Source organism: Symphalangus syndactylus, chromosome 23, assembly GCF_028878055.3.
Source record: "Symphalangus syndactylus isolate Jambi chromosome 23, NHGRI_mSymSyn1-v2.1_pri, whole genome shotgun sequence".
Taxonomy (NCBI): Eukaryota; Metazoa; Chordata; class Mammalia; order Primates; family Hylobatidae; genus Symphalangus; species Symphalangus syndactylus.
Genome location: NC_072445.2, coordinates 35,446,395 through 35,467,537, shown reverse-complemented (window position 1 = coordinate 35,467,537; position 21,143 = coordinate 35,446,395). Strand labels below are relative to the sequence as shown.

The following is a 21,143-nucleotide window of genomic DNA, read 5'->3' as shown; positions in this document are numbered from 1 at the left end:
TAGTTCCCATAATCCCCACGTGTCATGGGAGGGACCCAGTGGGAGGTAATTGAATCAGGGGGCAGTTACCCTCATGCTGTTCTTGTGATAGTGAGTGAGTTATCATGGGATCTGATGGTTTTATATGGCGCTTTTCCCCGTTTTGTCCATTCTACTTATTGCTGCTGCCATGTGAAGAAGGACGTGTTTGCTTCCCCTTCTGCCATGATTGCAAGTTTCCTGAGGCCTCCCCAGCCATGCTGGATTGTGAGTCAATTAAACCTCTTTCCTTCATAAATTACCCAGTCTTGGGCAGTTCTTTATAGCAGCATGAGAACAGACTGAAACAATGTGAGTTATCTTTCTTGGAATTAGTAATTCTCTGATTTAAAATTTTTATTTTCTATGTATACATTATTAAATCCATCCAGAAACTCTTCATCAATATTGAAAAACTTCCTCTCATATGGTCAAATGTATGTGTTAATTATCCACTCCAGTTGTTTCCGGAGTCCTTTGTCTTCCTACTCCAGTGGTTTCACTTTACACCTGCCACACAATTCTCTTCCTTGAATTTCCCTTCATCATAATACTGGGGATATCTTTTGCTTCTTTTTTACGTTGAATCCTGTATTAGTCCATTCTCACACTGCTATAAAGAAATATCTGAAACTGGTTTATATATATATAAAATGTATATTATATAAAAAAATATATATTATATAATATATAAAATATATAATATACATTATATATTATAATACATAAAATATATATATTATATATAAAATATATAATATATATAAAATATATAATATATATAAAATATATATTATATATTATATATAAAATATATAATATATATAAAATATATATAATATATTATATATAAAATATATAATATAAAATATATATAATATAATATATAAACTATATATAATATAATATATAATATAATATATAATATAATATATATAAAATATATATAATATATAATATAATATATAATATAATATATATAAAATATATATAATATATAATATATATAATATATAATACATATAATATATAATATATATAATATATAATACATATAATATATATTATATATATATATATATGAGGTTTAATTGGCTCACAGCTCTGCAGGCTATATACAGGAAACATGGTGGCATCTGCTTCTGGGGAGGCCTCAGGAAACTTACAATCATGGAGGAAGGCAAAGGGGAAGCCCACACTATACATGGCTGGAGGAGGAGGAAGGGTGGGAGCAGGTGCCACACATTTTTAAACAACCAGCTCTCATGAGAACTCATTATTGTGACAATAGTACCAAGGGGAAGCAGAAAATCTGCCCCCATGATCCAATCACCTCCCACCCAGGCCCCACCTCCAACACTGGAGATTACAATTTGACATGAGATTTCAGCAGGGACTCAGCTCCAAAGCTATTTCCTGGATCCCACGTATTTTACTTTTGTTTTTTTTTCTCATTTTTTTGTGAAAAATGTCATGCAGTTATTTCCTGAGGAAGTATAGATAAATGTTGTGAAATCCTGAATGTTTGAAAATGTCTATACTATTCTCACACTTGATATTTTGGCTGGGCATAGACTTTTCTATTGGAAACATCGTTCCTCAGCATTTGAAAGAGTTTTTTTATTGCCTTACAGCTTCTTGATACCATTCTGATTCCTAGTTCTTTGTATCTGACCTGCTTTTTCTCTCCAAAAACTTTTTGGATTCTCTGTTTTCCTATCACTAGTGTTCTTGGTTTAGATCTTTTTGCATTTATTGTACCACAGCACTGGGGGAGACTTTCATTCTGGAAACTCACTACCTTCATTTCTGGGGAAAATTCTCATCTCTTTCTAGAACTATTGTAAATGGGACGTTGAGCTTCTTAAATTCATCCTCAAATTCTCTTTTTTATTCTCTTTTCTGTCCTATTTTCAATCTCCTTTTCTCTCTGGGAGAGTTGTTAAACCTCACCTTCTAACTCTTCCATTACAGACTTTAAAATTTTTTCACATTTTTAATATTCAAGATTTGCTCTTTTCTGACTCCTTCTTTTCCGTCCTTTCTTCCTTCTTTCCTTCCTCCTTCCCTTTCTCTCTCTCCCCTCCCTTTGCCATCTTTATTTCTTCAAGACAAGGTCTCTGTCATCCAGGCCAGAGTGCAGTGGTGCGATCTTGGCTCACTGCAGCCTCAACCTCCTGGGCTCAAGCAATCCTCCTGCCTCAGCCTCCCAACTAGCTGGGATCACAGGCACATGCCACCACACCTGGCTAATTTTTTTTTTTTGTTTTTGTAGAGACAGAGTTTCTCTATGTTGTCCATGCTGATCTTGAACTCCTGGGCTCAATCGAGCCTCTCACCTCAGCCTCCCAGAGTGCTGGGATTACAGGTGTGAGCCACAGTGCCTGGCCTCCCCATTTTTTTTTTTTTTTTTGAGATGGAGTCTTGCTCTGTTGCCCAGGCTGGAGTGCAGTGGCACTCTCTCTGCTCACTGCAACCTCCGCCTCCCTGGTTCAAGCAATTCTCCTACCTTAGGCCTCCTGAGTAGTTGGGGTTACAGGTGCCCGCCACCATACCGAGCTAATTTTTTTGTATTTTTAGTAGATACGAGAGTTTGCCATTTTGGCCAGGCTGGTCTCGAACTCCTGACCTCAGGTGATCCGCCCACCTTGGTCTCCCAAAGTGCTGGGATTACAGGGGTGAGCCACCACGCCCAGCATTTTTTTTTAAATGAAGACAGGGTGTTGCTATGTCACCTAGGCTGGTTTGAAACTCCTGACCTTGAGCGATTCTCCCACTCTGGCCTCCCAAAGTGCTGGAATTACTAGGCATGAGCCATCAACCCTAGCCAGCTACTCTTTGAGGCTCTTAGAGATTTTTGTTTGTTAAGACTTCTTTGGTTCTCTATATTGTTTGTTTTCCCCGTTCTTTTTTCTTGGATTCTGACCTTCATGATACTTTCCTCATATATCTATTGGTTTTTTATTGTTTATTCAATGTTAAGAGGTAATTTTTTTAAAGCTGTTTAAAACTCTATGTGTGTTGGGATAGGGGTGGGGAATGCTTGATACCAGGTGAGCTTCAGCATAAGGCAAAAGGTGACAAGCTGGATGTTTTAGTGAAGATGTTCCATCGCCAGTATTCATAAATAGGTCTTTTCTCCATCTTCAGAGAGGAATCACGGTATTCTCTAATATTCTGTAATCCATTGCTTCTCAAACCTTAATATGCATATGAATCATGTAGGGAGATCTTAAAATGCAGATTGTGGTTTGGCAAGTCTAGAGTGGGGCCTAAAATTCCACATCTTTAACCAGCTCCCAGGAGATGTCAATACTATTGGTTCTTGGACAATAATCTAAGTAGCAAGGTTCTGGCTGCGGGTGGTGGCTCACGTCTACAATCCCAGCACGTTAGAAGGCCAAGTTGGGAACGCTGCTTGAGCACAGGAGTTCAAGATGGCCTGGGCAACAAAGTGAGACCCTGTCTCTTAAAAAAAAAAAAAATTATTGAGGCATGATGCTGTGTCCCTGTAGTCCCAGCTACTCAGGAGGCTGAGGTGGGAGGATCGCTTGAGCTTGGGAGGTTGAGGCTGCAGTGAGCTGTGATCACATCACTGCATTCCAGCCTGTGCAACAGAGCAAGACCCCATCTCAAAAAACAAAAACAAACAGTAGCAAAGTTCTAAAATAAACCTGGCTTCCAGTGTTTTGCAATGTGATTGGGGGAAGAGGCAGGATCACTAAGAATTTTGATCTATGGAACATTTATTTCAACTAAAAGGATGGACTGACTAGAAATGTTTTCATGGAATTTTCTCTTAGCCCCCTTCTGCACCACCAGATTCTAGCAATTTGTACCAGATTTCCCCTCCCTCATCAGTCTAGGGAAGAACACGTGATGCTGATGATTGGGGCTCGGGGGAGCATCTTATTATTTAGTATGCAGAGTTTCCCTATAATTTCCGTTTTCAGTACGACACTTCATCCCTGTCTTCATTGGTTCCTGGTGGCCCCAAGTCTAGAACTGCTTTAGTTCAATTTCTTGAGATAGTAAATCTCATCTGCTGTTGTTTTCCCTCGTTCTCTTTGTTCTTGTGGATTTCATTGTCTTGTGGATTTTTTTTATCCTTTACTAACATTACTGAAGTTAGGGGAGGGAGTGGGGACCAATGCATGTGGTCAAGCCAGACATTTTAACCATCCAATCATTAAACTTTTCTAGAAATGTCCCACTTATTGTGGACTGCTCTTTCTACAATGTACAATGTAAATTATAAATTGAATTTAAATTTGCCATCATTTCATTGTTTTCTATTTGTTTCACCTTTACTATATTTCCTTTTCTTTCCTTGACTTCTTTTAGGTTGGTCGAATTTTTTATTCTTTTTTTCCTCTGTACTAGTTTGTGAGTTACATCCTCATTTTTTCACTGTTTTAATGTTAATGATTAGTCTAAAAATTGCAACAGGTATGCTTTATCAACTTAATTGTGGTAAAATTTATGTAACATAAAAGACAGCTACTCTGTACAGTTTAAGTTTTGGCAAATATACCTGTTTCTCCACCACTGCAATCAACTTACAGAATGTTTCTATCACTCCAAAAAGTTTCCTCATGCCCTTTATAGTCCTTCCTCCCCTCCATATCCAGGAAACCACCAATCTGCTATCATTATACAGCAGTCTGCATTTTCCAGAATTTCAAATAAATGGAAACATATATTTTATTATTATACGTATTCTTGAGTAATCAAAAGCTAATATTAATCCTTTAACTTTACCTTTTTCTCAGAGAGTATTTCAATCCTGGAATTCTCTAAAATCTTCTAATTCACTGCTTCTCAACTTTAATATGCATATAAATCACTTATGGAAATCTTGTCAAAATGCAGGTTCTAGTTTAGTATGTGCTATTATTTTTGTGTATTTTCTCTCCCTTTAGTAAAATTATGCCAAGAAGATGGCTACTTTTAGGGTTGGTACTTCTGCTAAAATATGGAATTATATTTTATGGTGTCCTGGCTTCCCTCACAGTTAAGAGTTTAGGATTTAATAGAAATCCTAATTAAAGGTTGAAATGATAAGATATTAGATGAAGTTGAACAATTTATACTTGTCATATACTACTTGCTTTCATGCTTGCTTGGTTTAGCATTCCACTGAGTATATGGTAAAATGTTCTAGCTAGAATTCAAGTTCAAAGAGGATAATGCAAGCCACACTGGATAGCTAATTTAAACCATACTGTATCACACTCTCTTGCCTGACTAGAACTTAAAGCATGGAACTATTGAAGTCATTTCCCTGTTCCAAAAATCATCAGGGTCTCCTGCCCCTTCATGTCTAGCTCCCTACCCAATAGTCTCTATGCTCTGACTTTACCTTACCAGGCTTCTCTCTCATATCCCTCATTTTTGGGTCAATGGGTAACCCACTGGTTCCTGAATCAATCTTATGGCATTCCATGTATTAAAGAAAAGACAGCAGACCCCAAATGGAGTCATTCATGCTGAGAGGTTCCATGACACCAAATCAAAACCTGTATTTTAGTGTAAGATCTGACCCTTCAAGAAATCAGGAGAGAGATGATAGTCAAATCCCATTAAACCAACAAGATTTCATTTACATTCCTACAAAGAAAAATAATCTTTTAAAGACCAATCTGCTATTTGCTCATCGTTCCTGATTTATTTCACTTCTTTCTGCCTATAAAACTCACCTACTTGTTTAGCTCATAGGAGCTCCTATTTTGTAGACTGGATGTTGCTCAGTTCATAAACAGCTAATAAAAGCCAATTGGCTTTGGGACTCATTTGTTGAAATTTTATTCTTTGATGCGTTCTTTCTCTTTGCTCATGCTGGTGGCTCAGCCTGGACCACACTCCCTCTACCATCTTTCTAGCTGACACACCTACTGGAGAGCTTTCAGGTGGAGCTCAGATAGCACTTTCTTCACAGAGCCTTCCCTCTTCTCCCGAACAGACGAGCTCACTCCCTCCCCCAAACTTTGCCACTTTGTCTGCATCTGAGGTGCTTATATTGTAGCACGTTCCAGTTATAAATACCCTTGCTTTATACTGTGATTAGAATGTAAGTGCCTTCAAGTCTGAAAGCATACTCTTTTCACCTTTGTGGCCTTTACAGGCATAAAATAGAACCTTACCAGCAGCTCACAAATAATAACTGAATAAATATGTATTTCAGTGTGACCAAAAGAGGTTCCAGAGAACTTGAGCTGATTTCATCATTTCTTCAATCCTTAGGTTCCCACCTCCAATAGGAGCTCCCGAGCGACCCTTTGCCACCTCTTAATTTGCAATGATTGTACCAAACTGTGAGAACCTCCGAAGTTTGAACTTAGATTCTTCTTCAATCTTCTCCTTTGTTCTTAACGTCCAATCAGACAAAACAGCTGCTTTGTCATTTGATTTCTGATTTGACCATTCCTTTTCCTCTTTCTCTAACACATTTTCCATCATTCTGCTTAATGCCCTTTTATTTTCATAATGCCTAATTACCTATAGTAAACTCTTCCAGGTTTACCAGATCTCTTGTTCTACTTTCTCCAATACATAAAGAGGATAACAGTAACACTTTATAGAGTTAGTAAGTTGATAAATAAGATACGGTGTGCATATTGGACCTAGTTTGTACATGTACCTACTATCCCTTTGTAGAATCTTCTCCTGCTCATGTCCTCTGGTTTTAGGAGTTGATACATGACAAGCAGCATGTCCCTCTGGCCACAGTTATTGGCTCAGAATGGCTGAGAAATTGCAAGATACAATATGCTGATGACATAATTCGAGTCCCTTGACTTGATCTTGTCTATAGCTAGATGCATCCCTGGACTTTCTGGTTATGAGAGTTGATTTCCTTTATTAAACTCACTTAAGTTGGTTTTCTGCTAACTGCAACAAAGATCTTTATTAAATAAATGGAGTATATAAAGCACTAAGCACAGTACCTTGTACATAAGTGTTAGGTATTATTTTTATTATCCCTGTCCCCTTGCCATACCTCCTACCCAATTCAACCTTTTTCTTACCATCTGCCCATACATACCACCTAGGATAATTTCCGCATTATTCCCTGCATACTTTCCCTTTGCCTGGACTGTCCTGTCACCAACCCAATGTCATTTTACACTCTTTTCACCAGTTCACATCCATCGTGATTTAGAATTTGGCTTAAAGAAGTCTCCCATTCTCCAAGAAGCCTTCTTTGAATAATGGTGGCTCCATACTCTTTACTGCCTTATCTATTTTTTCTTGTATGTGTTTTCTACTTATTTCTGCCATTCTGGATTGCACACCACTCAAGGCAAGAAAAATATATTCTATCTATACTTATGATCATTAGTCCCTTTCTAGGTTGAGATTTTGTCATTATTTTCCAAAGAACTTGTGCAGTATTAGACACACTCTAAGTGGTCAATGAATATGTTTTAGAAATACATAAACGGAATTAAATCTAGAGGGTGTGGTATGTTATTCTATTTAAGACCTGTTGTTAACCTAGCTAAACTTTTCCCATTTTCTAAGCAAACTTTACATTCTTAAACCATTTTAATTAGTGTAAAAGTATCACAATGATTCCAACTTCAAACATTCCTCCCAACTGTGGTTTCAGAATTCTTTTAGTCAAGTATGTAAGGAAGGAATATTCTATTAAAAATAATTTAACAATCAATCAAGGCCTATTTTTTTCTCATCATCCACGTTATTAATCCAGTGGGTACTGCGTCTGACCCTTGAGAGGTTTCTTGGCCTGATAAACTAATGACAATAGTGAAGCATTAACAAAGATATCCTGAGATGCTGAAAAAAAGTATGAAGGGGAAGTGTGAAAGAAAGAGGTGGGGAAATGGTGATTTTTTTTGTATTCATGTTTCTTTTAGTTTTAAATGGTAAAACCTTCTCCTATCCCAAATAAGTTGGTTTCTATTTACAGCTGGACGATTCTTAAAAACAACTATTTGGAATCAAAGGTCCATGCCCCTGTTTGTTGAATTTAATTGCTGTATGGTTTACTGGAAAGGCCAGGGGCTAGTGAATTTAAACCGTTTAAAATAGCAAAAGATTACAGTGAATTAAATTTAGTGCCTCTGAGATTTTTGATATATGTTCCAAATTTGTTTTTAATAACATAATTGTTCCATGTTACATTTAAGATTCCATCACGGGGAACTGGTTACGTGTGCAGTTATGCTCATAGAAACCAATTCCAAATGTCAAAAATTAAAGTGAGGGCAACTGTAATGTTATCATTAAAAAAGTAGAAGTTGAAAATGGAAGAGAAACACTTAGGTTGAATAAGGTCTTAATATGAAAGCTTTGAACAGAAAAACCTGAAAAAAATCACACGCATTAAGTTGACTTAATACCTTTTCAACAGCATTTAAATCATTATTTGACTTACAAGTCGAAACCAATGCATTTTCTCAAGGTATTTATTCATTCATTTTAGTGGGAAAAGATAGCTCCTGATCACACAAATGGGAATTGTGCTAAATAAATTTTGAGAACATCCATCAAGAAATAAAAGTTACTAGTCATATGTATAAATGATTATTACATTTCATGTTTTAAAAGAACAAGAAATTCGATTGTTTCTGTTAGTTTTCAGACTTTTTTTTTCTTAACTAAAAGTACCGTAATTGCAATATCTTCTTGCCTCTGGGGCTTTCTCTTCCACAATTAATCATCTTTTTCTTCCACACCTTCCCTCCAAATGATTATTCCCCCTAGCTTCAGAACACTTGACATTAATTCATACTATTTCATCTTCACAGCTTTCAAAACATTGCCCTGCCCTTGCTTAGCTCCACGAGCCACCCCCCCTGCATTTAAAAAATTGGTTAACAGAAGCGTTTTTATACTATCTCTTTACCAGAAGATGCTATTTACTTGGAAACAAATTAGCTTCCTTAATCAAACTTTTGAATTTGAAACTCTCTATATTTAAATTCCTTAGTATAACATCTATACTTCAAAAGTAGCAGTATATTCACTTTAAACATTCAGAAAATTTGGATCCTAAGACTTTAACCTTCATCCTTCTGACTCTAGAATACATGTCCTTGATCATCAGAACCAAGCAAGAAATCGAGTCTCACCAGCTACACCACAAGTGCCAGCAGAGGAAACACTCAAACTGTCACTCATCTTCACATTTACAGGCAGCTTATCCATACATCCTTTATAAACATCATTATGTATTGGTGCTTAAGACTTCAGTCACATGAGGTAAGCTTTCCTGTTTACAGGCAAAAGGGGGTGGCAATGGAGCCCTTTTCTTTATTTTTTTGTTTTTTTACATCAAAACAAAAGCCAGTTTGGTCTGATGCTGCCATTTGTCAAGCATCTTTTAGAAAGCCGCCTAGTGCATTAACCAAGTCAGGTTTAAAGTGTTTCCCATGCCCACAGTGACAGACGAGTTACCAGGCATACTTAAGCAGACTGTCAAACTTTTGTTTACTCTTTTTAAACGGAAAGCCAGATCTTTTTTTAAAATAAAAGATGTCTGGTGCGGAACAAGACGCTCACCTGTACACAACAAAGGCAGGTCTTTCCCGGCTGTCCTCACTGGGGGAGGGGACGGACAATCGCTAGACCTTTGTCCTCAGGTCCTGGGCATGGGGGTTAGGGGAGACGCGACTTTCTAGGAGTCGTGTAGGCACCCGCACTCAAAAAACTACATACCGGTTTTGACCTCAATGACTGCCCTGGCTTAATCTTTGGAGAGGCCCTTTAATTCGGGGAGGGGGCTTGCTGCTCCAAACCGTAGCCACGTCACCCACAAGGACTGGGGAGAAAATGACTGACCGCTCTAGAGTCAGGCACCCCTATCTCTCCCAACTAGACCCGAACGTCCACAGCCCTCTTATCGGGCTCGCCCCGTGGCGGGCAGGGCCGTGGTGCGCAGGGATCGATCGCGGCGGGCGCAGACCTGGTCTCTGCTCGGTGTCCCCGCCGCGCCCGCACCGCCACCGTGAGGCCGAGCCGGGGACGGTGCCCCGTGGCGGCGGCGGCGCCTCCGCGTTCCTCTCCGCACCGCCCCGGCCGCCGCCACGCCGGGCATGGGCGGGGGGATTTTTTTCCCGATTCCCCCTCTTTCGCGCTCTCGCTCCTGTTCAGCGGGAAAGCCCGCAGAGTCAGGGAGGGAGCGAGGGAAGGGGTGGAGGTGGCGGGGGGAGGCCGGAGGGGCGGATCCTGCCTGGGGGCTGATCCCTCCCTCCCCTCGGCCGGGCTCCGTGGCGGCAGCGGCAGCAGCAGCGGCTCCATTCCCCCTCCTCCCCCGGGAGCGGCGGCGGCAGCCGGGCCGAGGCCCCAGCGCGGGCCGGGAGGGGGCACGGCGGAGGCCACGGAGGCAGGCGCGGGAGAAGACCGCGCTCCGCTTCCCGGGCCGCGCCGACCTGCTCGGCGGCCGGCCCGCCCGCGCCCAGGGGCCCCGAACGGTGGGGCCGGGCAGGCGGCTGAGGTAATGGGGGCGGCAGCGGGGCCGGACAGAGCGGGGGCGGGGGCAGCGGGGCCTACGGGGACCAGGGACTGCACGGGGGGAAACCGGAGAAGCGGGGGGCCTTCCGAGCAGGGCGGGGGCGGTGCGAAAGCTCTCTCCTGGAGCGAGGGCGGCGGCAGGGAAGGAGAAGGCTGGTGAGCGGGGGAGCTGAGAAGCGAGGACCCCCTCCCGCAGCCGCCATCTTGTCCCCCCCAGCCCTGGATTCCGAGCCGCTAAGCCCCGCCCCCGCCACGCCTTCCAACTGGCCTGGCCAGACGAGAGTCCCGCCCCTTGAGCGGCCCTTGATCCCCTGGGTGCCTCTGACGGGCAGGTGAGGCAGCCAATGGGCTCTCGCCTCTCTGCCCCGCTCATTCGCTGGCGCTCGCTTTCTCTGTCTGAGGGTCGGACTCCACGTCAGGCTGTCTCTGGTGCGCTCGCCCCTCCCCTCTGAGGAGATGTTATTTCCCTCCTTTCTTCTCCGAGGGGTCAAGATTCTTCTGGAAGAGGTGCCCCCTTAAAGAAGCAGGAGCCTTGGCTGGGGTCCTCCTTGTCTCCTGAGTATCTTGTGTGGGGTGCAGGGGATACAGTCTAATTGCAGTAGCTCCTCATTCTTCGGGGACCTGGATGGAGTGGGCGAGCGAGGGATCAGGGGGTGCCGAGAGGAAATCTGAGGGGGGCGGGGGTTGTTGGAGATATTTTGGAGGTGTGTATGTGGGAAAGGCTGTGTAGGTTGCGAAACTCCCGCCAAAAAACTCGTCTAGACTGTAAGCTCCTTGTGGGCGAAACTCTTTTCATTTCCCTCATCAGCAGCCCTTCCCCCTCTAGAGTTTCTCCCCGGTGTCTGGAGGCGTGGTTGGGACAAAACACGTCTGTGTAGGAGTCTTGCCTGGTCGAGAGATGCTTGAGTAGCCGAGGAGGTGGCAGGTGGGGAGGGAGAAGATGGAGCGGCTTTCATGAGAGGGGGCGCTGCACCACCTGTCTGCACTGTTTAGGGTCGGTGCGAGGCAGATGTTCTCACCTCTTCTAGGGCCTTGGTGCCTTTGGAGGGGTGGGTGATGAAGCAGGTCTGTTGGCCCTGTCTGCCCCCAGGGACTTGGCATTTGTAAGGAATCCAGTAGCCAAGGGCCTCTGGAACCCGGACAGAATTGCTGCGATGATTTTGTTTCCTTTGGGCTCCAAATGGGGTGTGTGCCAGCCCGCCTGGCACTGCTCCTCAGCCAAATTGGTTTTTTGTTTGTTTCAGTCACGCTTTGGGATTGGAAGGCCTTTCAAATAAGGATGTTAATAATACCTTATTAACAAGTAGCACCTAGAGAGCTAGATTGTGTTACCCTCATTTTACTGATGGAGTATGGAGGCATAGAGAGCTTAAGGGACTTTCTCCAGGTTACGGAGGGCCAAGATTAGAACCTAGATTGCCCCAGAGCCTCGTTTTGTACCAGACCATAGCACCTCTGTGGTGTTCTTAATTCCCACTGAGACGAATTGAGCATCAGAAGACCTGTGTTCAAATTGTAGCTTTATCACTAGCTTTAGGTTGAGTGACATCTTTCTGAGCTTCTGTGTAGAAGATAATAGCTACACCATCCCCTAAGGTAGTTGTGAGAAATATTAAAAGTAAGAGGGCTTTGTAGTTTGGAAAAAGTGCTTTTATTACCACTGTCTCTACTTTATATAGATGGTAGACCCTGTAACCAAGACGATGAATTGTTTTTCTCTTTGAAATCTTCTCTCTGTTCGTATCCTTCCAAGTCTGCCCACACCATGGGGCCTTGTATCCCCAAAGGTCTCTCCTGGTGGTGACAGCCTTGGTAACTGCCTACCGCAGCTCCTTATGAGCTTGTCATCCAGAGAATGATGCGGGAAACTAGGACTTTCTCTTGGCTGTACAAGGATAGACTAGATATGAGTGTTCTGGGAGAGACTTTTGAGGTAACAGAATGCATTGAGAGTTTACCTCAGATACTGCCCAGATCATCTTGGCCTTAGGTCGAATGAAGGTCCTAGACAGGCCAGTATAACTTCAGAGATCTCTTGGAGCCACTCTCAGAGCTTCTAGGGTTTGTTTCTGCCTGGAAATGTACTCGTTGGTGTATCCTGGATCAGGGATTCCCAACCCCCAGGCCGCAGACTGTGGCCTGTTAAGAACCAGGCCGTACAGCAAGAGGTGAGTGGCAGGCAAGCGAGCATTACCACCTGAGCTCTGCCTCCTGTCAGATCAGTGGCTGCATTGGATTCTCATAGGAGCGCGAACCCTACTGTGAACTGCGCATGTGAGGGATCTAGGTTGCATGCTCCTTATGAGAATCTGACTAATGCCTGATGATCTGAGGTGGAACAGTGTTCACCACCCAGCCTCATCTGTGGAAAAATTGTCTTCCACGAAACCAGTCCCTGGTGCCAAAAAGGCTGAGGACCACTGTCCTGGATGCTGCCTTTTGTAGGGAATACCCTGCATACCGTAGTTTGAAGCCCTTAGACCATGTATCATAGGCATTTCAGATGCCTTCACCCCTTCACCTCTAGGCAGGGTCAAGGAGTAGGGTTTCTGATCGTGGTAAGATGTATTGGGAGAAGACTCTAGTGACTTTTGATCCTCTGATGGGGCCCATTGTTCATGTACAGAGCTTGACAGTGGATGCTGTTCTTGTTTTCTTTTCTAAACCCCTAACTACATGTGTTTTCCGTAGTTAGCTGTCGCACAGCTTTATTTACATCATTAGAACATTAGATCTTTCCCCATGTTACACTGTAATAATCTGTTTACTTTTCTGTCTTTTAAGTTAGACAGGGCTCCTTGAGGGCAGGGATCATGTGTGTTTGATTTCTTCTTTCATTCAACTAATACTTATTGAGTGGTTACTTAGGAGCTAATCACTGCTCCAGGAACTGGGGATATAGCAGTGAACAAGACAAACAAAAATTCTTCCCCTCATGGAGCTTATATTCTAGTGGAAGGAAGGAAACAATAAACATAGTAGTAGGTAAATTATGTAGCATGGTATAAGATGATGAATGTTAAAGAGAAAAATAAAGCAGAATGAAAGGTAGATTGCTGGTGGAGGAAAAGGATTTGCAATTTTAGATAAAGTGGTCAGAGAAGGTCTCACTGAGAAGTGTTCACTTGAAGAAATGAAAGACTCAAAGGAGGTGAAGGAGCAAGCCATGTGGATGCCTGAGGGGCAGGGAAGGTTGTTCAGACAGAGGGAAAAGCCAGTCCTCTTGGTGGATGCTTGATCATATGGTAGGATGAATGGGTGCATAAGGGCATCCAACTCATAGTCTCCTGGCCTTCTCTCCTTAGGCCTGTCCCCTCGGTTCCCAGGTGCCATGAGGAAGCCTCGTCGGAAGTCCCGGCAGAATGCCGAGGGCCGGCGTTCCCCGTCCCCCTACAGTCTCAAGTGTTCACCCACCCGGGAGACCCTGACATATGCCCAGGCCCAGCGGATTGTCGAGGTAGACATTGATGGACGCCTGCATCGTATCAGCATCTATGACCCACTCAAAATCATCACTGAGGATGAGCTAACTGCCCAGGATATCACCGAATGCAATAGTAACAAGGAAAACAGTGAACAGCCTCAGTTCCCTGGCAAGTCCAAGAAACCCTCATCCAAGGGCAAAAAGAAGGAATCCTGCTCCAAGCATGCATCTGGTACTTCCTTCCACCTCCCACAGCCCAGCTTCCGTATGGTGGACTCAGGCATCCAGCCAGAAGCACCCCCGCTGCCTGCTGCCTACTATCGCTACATTGAGAAGCCACCTGAAGACCTGGATGCAGAGGTAGAGTATGACATGGATGAGGAGGACCTTGCCTGGCTGGACATGGTGAATGAAAAGCGGCGAGTAGATGGGCACAGTTTGGTGTCTGCAGACACCTTTGAGCTGCTGTTAGACCGGCTTGAGAAAGAGTCATACTTGGAGAGTCGCAGCAGTGGGGCCCAACAGTCACTCATCGATGAAGACGCTTTCTGCTGTGTGTGCCTGGATGATGAATGTCACAATAGCAACGTTATTCTCTTCTGTGACATCTGCAACCTGGCAGTACACCAGGAGTGCTATGGCGTCCCCTACATCCCTGAGGGCCAGTGGCTGTGCCGCTGCTGCCTGCAGTCTCCCTCCCGGCCTGTGGATTGCGTCCTTTGCCCCAATAAGGGTGGCGCCTTCAAACAGACCAGTGATGGGCACTGGGCTCATGTGGTGTGTGCCATCTGGATCCCTGAAGTCTGCTTTGCTAACACCGTGTTCTTGGAACCTATTGAGGGCATTGACAATATCCCGCCTGCCCGCTGGAAACTAACCTGCTATATCTGCAAGCAGAAAGGGCTAGGTGCAGCCATCCAGTGCCATAAGGTGAACTGCTACACAGCATTCCATGTGACATGTGCACAGCGGGCTGGGCTCTTCATGAAGATTGAGCCCATGCGCGAAACCAGCCTCAATGGCACCATCTTTACAGTGCGCAAGACTGCCTACTGTGAGGCCCACTCACCACCAGGTGCTGCCACTGCTAGGAGGAAGGGCGACTCCCCTAGAAGCATCAGTGAGACTGGTGATGAGGAAGGGCTGAAGGAGGGTGATGGAGAGGAGGAAGAAGAGGAAGAAGTAGAGGAAGAGGAGCAGGAAGGCCAAGGCGGGGTGAGTGGCCCCCTCAAGGGAGTGCCCAAGAAGAACAAGATGAGTTTGAAGCAGAAGATCAAGAAGGAGCCAGAGGAAGCAGGCCAAGACACACCCTCCACTCTCCCCATGCTCGCTGTCCCACAGATACCCTCTTACAGGTAAGCATGCCCAGAAGGGCTCCTTAGGGACTCATGGTTTCTTTTTGGGTTGGTGTTGGCCCTGTGCCAGGCCTTCTCTAAACACAGTTGGACACTATTCTCCTCCCCAAATTTAAACTTTTCATTTTGACCCCAGGCTCACCTGGCCTGATTTGTGGTTTTGATTGTGCCCTCAGAGTAATGTATTTCCTTTAGTTCAAAGTGAAATAAAACACTTAAGTTACTTAGAAACTCAGGTGATAGGATATCTAAGACAGTATTTTTCAGTAGGGGCACTAAGTGACATTTTGGACAGGATAATTTTTCGTTATTAGAAGTGTCTCGTACATTTCTAGATGTTTAGTATCCCTGGTCTTTGTAAATGTCAGTCGCATCCCCTCCCACATTGCCTGGTCTTTGTGACAAACTCAAACACTCCTCATGCATGTTTTCAAAAACCCTTGGGGAGGGTAGAACTAATTACCCAGTGAAGAACCACTGTTTCAGAGGATCGGCATGGCCATCTGCTGTCCAGCAAGTTCTTTCCTGGGTATGAGGGGGTGGTGGTGTGGAGAGAACATGCTATTCCTCCTCTTGAAGCTTTAGATTTAGGGATAAGAGGATCATTCAGTCCAGCTGTGTAGCTAAGCTCTGTGGACCCCCCACATTGAGTCTGTAGAGAGCCCATGGTACCTGTTTTAAAACATCAGAGAGGTATCTGGAGCCATTGGAGGGATGGGAGCTTGGCAGAGAAGCAAGAGATAAGGAAGATTTCCTAGCAGAGGCTCATCTCAGGGGTGGTGTCCATTAAACAGTATGCACTGTTAGAGCAGGAAGGAGTCTTGGAGATTGTTCATCTGATATAGTCCTTGCACCTTCTCCCACACCCCCAGATGAAGAAACTGCGGCCAAGGGAGGTAAAGTTGTTCACTCCTTTATTCATTCAATGATATATTTATTGAGCACTTAATACATGCCATGTCCTGTTCTAAGGGATGGAATCAGGTGGAAAGTGACAGACCCTATACCACAAGAGCTGGGGCTCATGATGCCTCTAGGTTGCATTCCTGTAGTCCGTCTCTCTTGATGAGAAGGGTAGAGAGAAAGGAGTGCTGGGGAAAGAGTTGTGTGAGAGCTATGAGTAGGCAACCAGACTTGCCAGGCTGGGAAGAAGACATAAGTGCAAGATCAGAAGGAGGAGGCTCTTATTGCCAGCTATTACCCAAGTTAGAATTTCAGTGACTCTGAATGTGTTTTCTAGTCACAGAGCTGTTCTAGGTTATTCTTTTTCCTGAGGTAAGTGGGTGGATGCTTAGTTCCCATCTGTAGGGTGGTTTTACCCTGAGGCTAGAATCTTTGGTTGACATATATGTTGTTCTAGATGCCTCTTGCTGGGGCCAGCAGAGCTTGCTGGCTAAGAACCAGACAAACCTACATTTGAACCCCATTTCTATCACTTAGTACCTATGTGACCTTTGGCAAGTTGCTTAACTGCTCTAAGCCTTAGTTTATTTGTAAATGAACCCACCACATAGAGTTCTTGTGAGAAATAAATGAGATAATATAACTAAAGCACTTAGCACAGTGTCTGGCAAATAGTGAGTGCTCAATAAATGGTGGCTACTGCTGCTGCTGCTATTTTATTATTACTATTCTTTTCCCTACCTGCACAAATGCTGTTGGGATCCTCCATGGCCAAGAGGTAGAGGGAGGGTGCTGCCTACATCTGGGCAGGTGTGCTTGGCATGGACATTGGTCGGAATCTGTCCTTTGGGGAAAGGCCTAGTTCTTGATTTTATAAGCTTGGCTTTGGGGCAGGAATGTCTGACTGTGGAGAGGAGCAAGGCCTAGGTGAGCAATGTCCTGCCCAACATGCCCATCCTTCTAAGGTTTCAACTTGTTTAGCTGTGCTTATCTTTGTTTCAATGGAGTGGCATGAAGAGAAAAAGGAGAGGAAACACCACAAGAGCACTGAGGCCTTGCTTACCCTGTGGATAACCAGTCTGGGGATGTACTATGGTATAGCAGAGAGATCGTGGATTCAAATCTAACCTGGATCCACCATCTTATTTGCTGTATTAGTTGCTTTGACAGTTTATTCAGCTTCTGTTCCTATGCTGCCTTTCCATCTTTTGTAAAATGGGAATAATGATACCCACCTTGCAATATGGATATTAAAGACAGATATTATAGGCTTGCATTAGTTCCTCTCCTACCCCTTTTCCTTCCCCAAGGAGTTACTGGCTTAAACCCTGACCTTAAGACTTTTGAGTAGTTTAGCCAGCTGGGTTTTCACATTTCCCATCCTCTTACATCTTTAGATCCAATTTTTTTTTTATTTGGTTCAAAATTAAACAGCATTTTTAGGCTGTTGAGGTTTATACCATGAAAAACCAGAGGTCAAACAAGTCTAAGGGGTTTCATTGGGCTCAGCCTGGTTGTGGGCTACCCCCTGGTTTGATGGGACTCTCAGCCGCAGAAGGCAGGAAATAGTGGCTACATTAACCATAGCTTACCCAAGTTCCTGTTCCCTTTCACTGCTTTTATAAGAGGAGGGTGGGGGTATTGAGGCATAGGCTTGTTTCTCAGTCCATACCTGGAACAAGGAAGTCCAGGACCATAGGAAACAGGGTTCTGGGAGATGGGTCTTTTGGAGGATTAGGACTGCAAGGCAAGAGGTGGAAAAGCAAATGAAATAACTCATGCTGAATCTGAGCTGCTTAACTTTACTGTCCTTTTCAAGCCCTATTTGGCCATTTTATTCTGTCTTCCTGTATAAGTTCAGAAATGAACCAGGGTCTGGATAGGATGCATAAGCTATAATCTGGGCTGCCCACTGACCTTGTCTTTCACTTCCATGTGCCTCTACTCAAGGTTGAACAAGATCTGTAGTGGTCTCTCCTTTCAGAGGAAAAACCAGTTTATGCAGCGGCTTCACAACTATTGGCTGTTGAAGCGGCAGGCACGGAATGGTGTCCCTCTTATCCGGCGCTTGCACTCCCATCTGCAGTCCCAAAGAAACGCTGAGCAGGTAGGTGCAGTGGTGATTGGAGGCTGGTAGAGGGAGGTGGAGAGTGAAGGAAAAGGAATGATGGTTGGGGTGGGGCTGGCACCCCTTCTTGATCCCTCCATGGAGACTTTGCCTACCTGTCTGGGTGGCCTATCCCAGGAACAACCCCCAGCACTACAGAGATCTTCAAGCAGCTCCTTCTGGATGGATGAGACTTGACTTTGTAGAGAATTCTAGGGGAGAGTGGAGAGCATGCCTAGCTTTCCATATATGTGGGGAAAATCCTCTAGATGTAGCAGAAAGCAAGAAGTACGCTGAATGAGAGCCAGGGTGGCCACATTGTGTTAATTAGGAAAAAGCGCCCTTTCCTCAAGACATTATACTGCCATCTGCCAAAAAATATTTCATAGTAAATACACAAATTTACGATCTAAGTTTTAGCACACAGCCTGTCCAATTGTGGTGGCTGTTAGCCATTAGCAACTGGAGTTGCTGCATGTTTAATGTTTTCTGCTCCTAATTTCTCTTATTTTAACTCTTTAGTTCTTTCTCCCCCTTTACCTGTTCTATTCTTTCTGCCTTTAAGTGTTCCCACACTGCTGCTCCAGAGATGAAGCAAAGCTTTATGTGAGTCTGGTGCCTTCTGCATTCTGTCTGATCTCACTTTGGCCTTTTGTAACTAAACTCCTGAAGTATAAGCCTATATCTGGCCCCTCTTGAACCTTTTGGTCCAGCTGCTCCACTGAAGCCTCCCCTAAAACATCAGCTACCTTCTCCCAGGAAGTCTTTCCTTATATTCTCACCTGATTGATCATTGGGCTGCATTTGACACCACAAATGACTTTGTCTAAGAGCTTTTCTGTGATACCACTTCCGGCTGCTTCTACCTCTCTGACTGTATCCTATGCTGATCCTACTTCTTGCTCTTTAATGGTAACATTCCTAGTGGCTCTGCTATCTGCTTGTTTGCTTGGAGAACATGTCCAATCTCATAATTGACAATAACTGTGCAATAGCAGCTCCAGACTTTTTGTCTTGTCCTCATCCCTTTTTTCTGCCATCAGTCCTTCAGGGATATTTCCATGTGGATGTTGTTAATTTGTAACTCAAATATTGGAATTTAATTATCTTTTTTCCTCCCAGTAAACTTATTTCCCCATCATTATGGCTCTCCCCTCCCTCCTGGACTCATATCAAGAGTTCCCCACCTTGGAGTTACTTTTGACTCTTTACTCCCTAAGGGCCATTGTTAATCATCCTTTAAGCTGCTTTGGGGGCTTTATCAACTGGCTTTTTGTCTTCATTCTGCAGCTCTCCTGCTCATCCATGCCCTCTTAATCTCAGCAATAGCTTTCTAGGTGATCTCCAGCCTCTAATTCTTTCTTTGATCTTCAACTGGTAGTTTCTTACTCACATGCTGTTGGGATCCTCCATGGCCAAGAGGTTGTAGAGGGAGGGTGCTGCCTACATCTGGGCAGGTGTGCTTGGCATGGACATTGGTGGGAATCTGTCCTTTGGGGAAAGGCCTAGTTCTTGATTTTATAAGCTTGGCTTTGGGGCAGGAATGTCTGACTGTGGAGAAGAGCAAGGCCTAGGTGAGCAATGTCCTGCTCTTCCATTCTCTTACTTCCTCTTCCGGAATATACTCCTCTTTCTAGGCAGGCGAAGTTAAGGCTCTTTTGCCTTACGTTTGAAGCTTCTTATTAGCTGTATCCTGGATCTTCCTTGGCTTTTGTAGTTCTCCAGCATCTCTGTTCTGGCCAGCCTGTTTTGCTTACTAAGCAAAGAATCACTAATTCTGCCTCTACGTTTCTGCCCCTTTCATCCCTTTGGTTCCAGAAGAGACCTTCCTTACTACTTTGCCCATCCATGTCTGTCACCTACCTGTATGTAAAACTCTAGTAAGATTCTTCACCAGGAAGCTTCTCTGATCTAACCTCCACCTACTCAGATCTTCTATTTTGTGTCCTCTTAGCATTTTATTTCCAGTTTATATTATTAGTTTGTATTATCTTTATGCTAATATGCCCTTGTGCTTCAAGCTCTAGGTCTCTTCCCTTCCCCTAACTCCAGCTGTAATCTTTTCTAGGGCAGGAATTGTGATTTGTTTGTTGTTGTTTTACCAGAGTATGTTCAAGCTTATAGTAAGAACCTCACTTTGTTTTCTAGCCAAGTGAAAGCTCTAGGGTGAAATTCTTTTCACCCCGAGGTCAGTTTTCTTATGAAATTCTTTCTGACCCAGAGGGCCATAGCTGCTCTCTGGTGTACCTGGGGGTAGGGGGAAGCAGTCCCAGATGCTACTCCATCAAAGGTTATTGCTTTATAATGAAGAAACAGTGCTATAATACTGGGGCAGCTCAGGAGGACAGCATGGGGTAGAGAGGGGTGGAAGGGCTCTTGGAACTGTGAATCAAGGAAGGGGACAAGACTTTTACCTGCTGCAGCCCCATGGGGCTTGAACAGGGAGAGGACTTTTGCAAGAAGGAGGTTCCTAGTCCCTCTTCTCTTCCCTCCTATAGCGAGAGCAGGATGAGAAGACAAGTGCAGTGAAGGAAGAGCTGAAGTATTGGCAGAAGCTCCGGCATGACTTGGAGCGGGCGCGGCTGCTGATTGAGCTGATTCGGAAGAGAGAGAAGCTCAAACGAGAGCAGGTAAAGAGGAGCCTGCAGCCCTAGGGCCCTAGTTCAAGGCCACTTTCTCCCACTATTAGTCTAGTATTGGGAAATCTGGGAGTCCCTGCCTTATGCTAGCTTTCTTTCTCCCCTCCCTACCCAGGACTGTAGGCTCCAAGATCTGCCTACTTTCTATTAGATGTGGTGCTACTGATGGTTTCTATAGTTTGGGTTTCAGCTCCTGGTGGCCTCAAACATAAGCTTAA

The 21,143-nt window shown here is 44.1% G+C and overlaps 2 protein-coding genes across 8 annotated transcripts in view; one reads left to right on the top strand and one right to left on the bottom strand.

Annotated features, from left to right (window-relative positions):
* Positions 1-10,870, bottom strand: part of LOC134735733 (skin secretory protein xP2-like) — a 51,227-nt gene extending 40,357 nt beyond the window's left edge. The window contains exons 1-2 of the mRNA XM_063632818.1: positions 10,817-10,870; positions 9,547-10,716 (exon numbers count right to left, since the gene is read on the bottom strand). Coding sequence (XP_063488888.1) covers positions 9,859-10,716; positions 10,817-10,870 — 912 coding nt within the window. The 3' untranslated portion in view covers positions 9,547-9,858. The remainder of the gene's footprint in view (positions 1-9,546; positions 10,717-10,816) is intronic.
* Positions 10,344-21,143, top strand: part of BRPF3 (bromodomain and PHD finger containing 3) — a 35,661-nt gene continuing 24,861 nt past the window's right edge. Inside the window, exons 1-4 of one of the 7 annotated variants that reach the window (XM_055264326.2) lie at positions 10,344-10,480; positions 13,803-15,276; positions 18,130-18,286; positions 20,785-20,916. In XM_055264326.2, coding sequence (XP_055120301.1) covers positions 13,829-15,276; positions 18,130-18,286; positions 20,785-20,916 — 1,737 coding nt within the window. In that variant the 5' untranslated portion in view covers positions 10,344-10,480; positions 13,803-13,828. Of the gene's footprint in view, positions 10,481-10,877; positions 11,202-11,702; positions 12,666-13,802; positions 15,277-18,129; positions 18,287-20,784; positions 20,917-21,143 lie in introns of those variants that run through there. The other 6 variants (XM_055264331.2, XM_055264325.2, XM_055264329.2 and 3 more) reach the window with 6 other exon arrangements.